This window comes from Lolium rigidum, chromosome 4 (assembly GCF_022539505.1).
Source record: "Lolium rigidum isolate FL_2022 chromosome 4, APGP_CSIRO_Lrig_0.1, whole genome shotgun sequence".
Classification (NCBI taxonomy): Eukaryota; Viridiplantae; Streptophyta; class Magnoliopsida; order Poales; family Poaceae; genus Lolium; species Lolium rigidum.
The window spans coordinates 8395600-8402910 of record NC_061511.1 but is presented as its reverse complement, the minus strand read 5'-3'; the positions used below and the strand labels follow the sequence as shown (position 1 = coordinate 8402910).

At 43.4% G+C, this 7311-nt stretch overlaps 1 protein-coding gene across 1 annotated transcript; it reads right to left on the bottom strand.

Annotated features, from left to right (window-relative positions):
* Positions 1-3064: 3064 nt before the first annotated feature.
* Positions 3065-4963, bottom strand: LOC124646654 (pentatricopeptide repeat-containing protein At1g09900-like). The gene has a single exon (XM_047186746.1). It carries the CDS (start codon positions 4961-4963, stop codon positions 3137-3139), a length of 1827 nt encoding a protein of 608 aa, XP_047042702.1. The 3' UTR covers positions 3065-3136.
* Between the last annotated feature and the right edge of the window lie 2348 nt (positions 4964-7311).

Below are 7311 nucleotides of genomic sequence, written 5' to 3'. Positions count from 1 at the left end.
ACCACTATGTTCATCTGCTTCCATATACACCAGATGTGACCATGATCAATTGCGGTTTTGGAGCTAATGTCCGTTTTTTTGTAATGCTTTACCCATCACCAAACTGCAGAAACCATAAAAGCACCAAGAATCAGACTTGAACCTCGATAGCAAAGTACTGACGTTAGTTAGGATTAGAAAAGGAGGCAGGAAATGACATGTGGGTTTCCATGCTACCAAAGAAATAGTATATGGTTTCCATAAGATAAATCTGGTAGAGATAAAAACAACATTGAGGACCCGAGTTTTAAATAACGAGGACCACAATACAAAATTACATCATCGTCTGCCATTGAATGCTAACTGTTGTTAATCATTTAGAGCAACTCAAAACACTGCAAACTGAATTTGATACCAAGAAATCCAATTCAACAAAGTGTCTTCGAGCTACATCTCACGATACAAATTTGGTAAGACTAAGAAAATCAAATTCACTGCAACCTGTACCTGTCACTTCTTTTTGCCTTCTATGAAGAGCTCCATGTAGAGTAAAACCGGCGCTTGGTGCTAAGTGTACTATACCTACTGTAGATATAGAAACTAGCAACCACAGCACCTTGCCTCAGCTCATCTCATTTCTTGAAGAACCAGATAACAAGAATCCTGCCAGCACAAATGATTCACAATGCTCCTTTTGAGCTAGTATAATAGCCAGTTAATAAGTAGGAAAACATCATAAATACCAATAGACGTGCAGATATCGTACGACCAAGGTTCAAAGATCAAACACTGTAACCCATATGCTGTGACAAACCAAGGTCCCAACTGGCTTTCGACCTAACCTAAATACTGGGTAGGCCATAGCTTACTATTTCGTCCTTGCTTCGCACATATTGCCTTGGGAGCCCTTGGGTATTTAAATTGGTGATTGCCCCCTTGAACTACCAAAATGGTACTTATCTCCACATATCCTACACGCACACATATACTCATCGGCCAGGCGCCTGGGCTACACTTGGGCTGAATTTCAATCAAGCCAGGCTGAGGTGTCACACATATGGAAAATAAAATAGACAGAAGGGGGAAATTCCATGTCCTTGTAAGTAATTATTCGTTAATATAGATATGTAAATTGACAGAGCATGTATAAAATTCAGAAAGGTGAAGAGACCAAGGAGAAGAAAATTATGATTTGCTTCAGCTAAAAATATTTCTTGCTGATCCTTACTACTCCCTCCAATCCATAATAAGTGTCGCTAATTTAGTCCAAAGTTGTACTAAATCAGCGGCAATTAATATGGATCGGAGGGAGTAATAAATCACAATTCAAATAGCGCCATTTTTGCAAATCAATACACTTATTTTCACTAGAGTACCAACTACCAATGTTTCTATGTTGTCAACTAAGTCAGGCTATCTTCACAGAACTCGCCAGCTAGATTTCATCTGCCAGAGTGACCAGGTTGAATATGTTTACACAAAAAGGCATGCGCCATGTTTGTACCATGTACGGAATGCTAAAAAAGAAAACGTCACATGTGTCAGAGTATCTTTAGCCATGTCAAAACCATTAATGGTTGTTGGCAGGAGAGATATAATTCAAAGAGGAAATCCATTCCTGAAATATGGAACATGTCAACACCATTCATGGCTGATTCTTGCTTAGATCACGATTCCAGATATGTAAATATAGTCATGTTTGCAAATCGATATAATTATTTTCACTACAGTACCAATTACCAAATCTTTCTATGTTGTCAACTAAGTTAGGCTATCTTCACAGAACTCACCAATTGGATTATATCTCCCGAGTGACCGGGTTGAATATGTTTACACAAAAAGGCATGTGCCATGTTTGTACCATGTACGGAATGCTATAAAAGTCAAACATCAGTACACCACATGTGTCAGTATTGTTAGCCATATCGACGCCATTCATGGCTGTTGGCAGGAGGAAATCCGTTCCTGAAATATGGAAGATTGAAACCCTGAGTACAAGAAAAGGTAATACTTTACTATTGAACAAAACAAAAAATGATAGTAATAGAAAATAATATTTCCCTACGTTCGCTTCCAAGAAAACTTTTTGTTATTTAGCAAATAGGACAGAAAATAGAGCATTGCAAGTTAAATGCTTTAATGGTAGCTAAGGTAAAACAATTATTTTCGCAAAAAAAGGTAAAACAATTATTCACTATGTTCTATAATATAATCAATATACCCATATATTATAACATCTTATATTATGGGACGGCGGGGGTACTATTTTGTGCAAACCATAGACAAGAAGAGCCAATCAAATTGCATAGTGTGGTAGAGAAAAAACGAACATAATAGCTAGGGAAGGATATCAATCATAAGACGATATTTTAGTTGCCATAACATAAACTAAAAATTGGCACTACCATATGTCAGACTATGTGTTCAACTTTATAATGCATCGGTTCAAAGTCCTAACAGTACACCTATGATTAACATATTAACATAAAACTACAAAATAAGAAATCACGGAAAATCATTCCTAACAGAAGGATATGACTAGATGTTAAAGAAAAATTCCGTGCTACAAAAAATATATTCTTTTGGCAGAAAAGGCAACTTACTTAATCAGCCACTACATCTCATTGTTATGATACATTAAACATTGTTGAGAAGTGAGAACCCATAAATAAAATTTGGCAAGTGAAAAATCTAGTGCTGATTGTTTGGAACAAAGACCATTGAGAAACAATTGATAACTACGGAGCACAAACTTTTTGTATGCCACACTTACGGATTCAGCTATACCTTTAAATTCTACTCCAAATATTATAGAAGTTACAACTTTAATCTAGAATATAAAATTGTTATTTATCTGGAAAAACTCATTAGGGAGAAAACTGCTAATTGATCCGATTTCTAATTGCTAGAAAAGTAGAAAGAAAGCGTATGTTACCTTTAATTATCGGCGGCTTTCCTAGATCCACAAGGGTTCAGCTCGCCTTCCCAACTGTTACAATCTAAGTGGATTGTCTGGCCCTTTCCATCACTTCAGGCCACGTATAGGCCTCTTGAGCCATACCTCTGAGACTGTTCTATTCACTTCTTGACTTCTCCATGTCACAGTCATATGTGGATTGTCTAGCCCTTTTCCATCAGTTTGGACTGGTTGCGTTGGCTAGTGCATGAAACTTGGCACCAACATTGTATCCAGAATAAAGTTAAGCTTAAAAAAATTTCTGTCGTGACAATGACCAGTCCTACAGAATGATCTGATTGTGATATCAAATATAGAATTATCAGGGATAAAACCCTTTTTCTCCATTCCCTGGAATATGCGAGTCATCTCCCAGATCTTGTCATTGTGCGCAAGCTTGTTTGTAAGGACGGCAAAAAGATCCCTCGACAGTCCAATCTCAAGTGATTCTAGAAAAAGATTAGTGGCTGCAACAAATTGTCCAGCTCTGCACAACCTATCAACCATTATAGTGTAGGTGACTTCATCTGCAGCAATATTCTGCTCTTTCATTCTCTGCATTAGGTTATTCAGCTCACTAGGCATCGCATAAATGAGTGTATTGTACGTGACAACATTTGCAGTTGCAGCAAAGCCTTGGTTCCGGATCAAGCTCTTGACTAAGCGGAACTGCCGACCGAAGAAAAGACTGCGAATAAAAATGTTGAACGACCTCGTGTTTGGCATGATACCTTTCTTGATCATGTCTGTCAAGAGCTTGAGAACACCCATCCAATGTCCCGCTCCACATAACCTGCTCATCACAGTGTTGTACGCAACAACACCAGCATACCACTTCAATGATGTACTCCTCTCTAGCAAGTATATGGCCTCTGGAATCCTCGAGTCATGGCAGAGGCAATTCAGAAGAATACTCAGAGTAAAATCAGTGGGATCCAGCCCTTCGCCTAGCATAACATCCAGCAGGTCAAGTGCTTCCTTAGCCATACCTTTCTTGCAGAGACCATTCATAAACGTATTGTAGGTGACAGTGCTGGGCGTCCAATCCTTTGCTGTTCTCTCGGTCAAAACCTGCCTGACTTCATCAAATCTGGCGGCATCACACAGAGCCCTGATGAGAACATTGTAGGTGACTACATTGGGAGGACAGCCAGCACGCTCCATGGTGGCCATGAGCTCCTTGGCCTCCTCGACGCGGCCCTCGCGGCAATACCCCTGCACGATGGGCGTGTAGGTTTGCACCATGGGACGGCAGCCCTCTTCCAGCATCCAGTCGAGCACGCCCCAGGCCTCGCCGACCCTCCCTGCCCGGCACAGCCCCGTGACGAGCGTGGAGTAGGTGCCCACGTCCGCTTCCACCCCGAGGTCGCCCATCCGGAGGATGTCCTTGTACGCGAGGTCGAACCGCGCGGACCTCCAGGAGTGCAGCTTGACGAGGATGTTGAGGGAGGACGCGTTGGGCGCCACCCCCGCCGCGAGCATTTCGTCGAACGCGACGCGGGCCTCCTCCAGCCGCCCGGCTTCCGCGAGCGCGTTGACGAGCGTGTTGTAGCAGAGCACGTTGGGCGGCGAGGCATCGCCCTTGCCGGCGCCGGCGCCGGCGCCGGAGGTCCTGAGGTCGGCGAAGAGGGCGACCACCTGGTCCACGTCGCCCGCGCGCGCCAGGGCCTTCATGGCCACGTTGCAGTCGCGCTCGCGCTGCCAGCACGGCTGGTTCTGACGGTGCGGGGGAGAGGGGGATCCATCCGGTGCGGGCGGAGGCGGGAGGGGCTTGGCCTCGTCGGAGTCGTCGGAGGAGGAGCTGGTGGGAAAGGGGAGGACAGCGAGGGCCGCGGCGGAGGCAGAGGAGGCCGTGCGCCCGCGCAGCAGGAGCCGAGCGGCGGGGAGGGCGGTGGTGCGCGCGATGGTCGCCAATGGAGGGGTGCACCGGCGGTCGCCGTGGCGGTGGAGGTGGCGGCGCGCGGTGGGGAGACTGATTTGGGATGCGGAGGGTGAGCTGGAACGGCGGCGGGGAAGCCTTTTGGGCATACTACATGCGGGTTTTGCTTGGGGGTTTGGTGTGGGCCGTTACTGCAGCCTACCGGAGGATCCTTCAGCACAGGCCGACCGTACAAGGCCTTTCCTAGCTGGCACTAACCGAGGTAACAATCCGGCCCGTGAGCGTAACTAGGCTGGTAAATAAATTAAGGTTATATGATCACAAAATATATGAAATGGCCTACAGAATTTTAATTTCACCTAGCAAACTCATCGGGAGCCGTACTAACCGAGACCAGACCTCTATCCCGGTATCTATTCTTACTATATGTGCTCAAGGATTAACCGTATTGTTAAACCAAGCAGAGCTTCGTGGTGAGCTAAATGGAGTTAGAGTGTGCCGTGATGCACCCTCGGTCTCCAATCTTCTGTTTGTGGATGACTCTCTAATTCTAATGCAAGTCAATGATGACAATGAAAATTGTTTGAAGAATATTCGCGACTAATATTTTCTTGCTTTGGCTTAATTGGTGAGTAAGTAGAAATCTATCATTTTCTTCGGTGCCGACACACTTGTGGAAAGGACAGAAGAAATATGAACAGTTCTAGATGTTATGACAGAGGTTCTTATAGATAAATATCTCAGTCTTCCTGCAATTGTGGGCATGGATCGTATCGACTGCTTTCAGTTCATGGTTGATAGAGTACATAAGAGGATAAACGGATGGATGATGGAGAGATTTCTTTTAGCGGGTGGAAAAGAAGTGCTTCTCAAAGCCATAGCATAAGCTATACCAACATATGTGATGTCGGTCTTTAAGATTCCAAAACAAATTTGCAAAGGAATCATGGGTGCGATGCCCCAAATATTGGTGGGGTGATGATGCAAATCAAAGAAGGATGCACTGGTTAGCCTGGTGGAAAATGTGTATCCCAAAGAAAGAAGGAGGGGTGGGATTTCGTGATATCCAATTCTTTAACCTAGCCCTCCTAGCCAAACAGGCGTGGCGCCTTGTCCAGGAGCCTAACTCCCTGTGCGCAAGAGTTCTTTCCTTCTAGCGATCTTCTAAATGCAGAATTAAAGAAGAGAAGTTTGTTTACATGGCAGAGTATATAGTCTGGCATTCAAACTTTGAAGAAAGGACACATATGGCGAGTTGGAGATGGTAAGTCTATTGATATTTGGGAGAATGAATGAATTCCCAATAGTTTCTCAGTATTTACTAATAAAGGCCAAAACGTGATCACTAAGGTGAGTGATTTGATAAATCTAGCTACAAATCTGTGGGACTAAACACTTATTGATCAGACCTTTTGAAACATTGATGCATGATATGACTGATTTCTTTGCATGGCATCTCACGAAAAACGGGATCTCGGTACGTTCTACATAACATGCTGAATGGGAGATGCAATATGGAAGAAAATCACTACCTCTGACCATAAATAGACGTCCGAAGTTTCACTAAATTTAGATATATGTAGACACTCTTTAGTGTATAGATACATCCAAATTTGAAAAAAAAAAATCTTTGGCATCTTTTCATGGACGGAGAGAGTACATGTTGGCCATGGTCTAGGGCCAATGAAAACTCATCCGATGTGGGAGAAAATTTGAAAACTAAAAGCAACTACCAAGGTAAATATTTTTGTGTGGAGGGTAATGCAAGATAATTTACCATGCCGAGTAAGGCTTGCAAGTCGACGTGTTAAAGTCAGTGGGCAATGTCAAATATGCAATAGTGGTGTCGAAGATGTTAAACATCTATTGTTCCTATGTCTAATAGCAAAGCGAGTTTGGAAAAACTTTATCTTGTGACAAAAGGTTAACCTTGTCAATGCCCATGATTATAGATTTGGGTTTCTAGGAAGGAGGACATTGGCGAAGCAACAAACCGGTCAGTCAAACTAGGCAGCTGACGAAAAGTATGATCAAAGGCTCTCGTCGAGATTGTATTATATAAATCTAGGGTTACAATCTTACAGAGTGTATCATCTGGTTGAATTGTTCCCCCTCGGTGCCTCCTCCTAGCCCTTATATAACGGGATAGGTCTTAGAGTTCACCTCGAGGTCGAGTTACATCATAAGTCGGCTCACCCGAATATAGGCCTAGCCAGGGGCGAAGCCATCAGAGTTAATTATTGGGTTCATCTATGTAAAACTACATGGTGCAGCTGAGTGATATAAAGTGCTAAGTAGATGTTTAGTCCGGATTACAACACATTTATTGGGTTCAATTGAACCCAACGATTACATGTTGGCTCGACCACTGGGCCTAGATTTCCTAATTCACATAACATAAGTTCTTCGGCTTCATCTGGACTTTTTCATGGGCTTTTCCCTATTTTTTTATGAGCTTTGTATCAGGGACGTCAACGTTGAGGACCGATATGGCGTA

Excerpts from the sequence above, each read along its gene's own strand:
- LOC124646654 (XM_047186746.1), bottom strand. The coding sequence starts at position 4,963 with ATGCCCAAAAGGCTTCCCCGCCGCCGTTCCAGCTCACCCTCCGCATCC.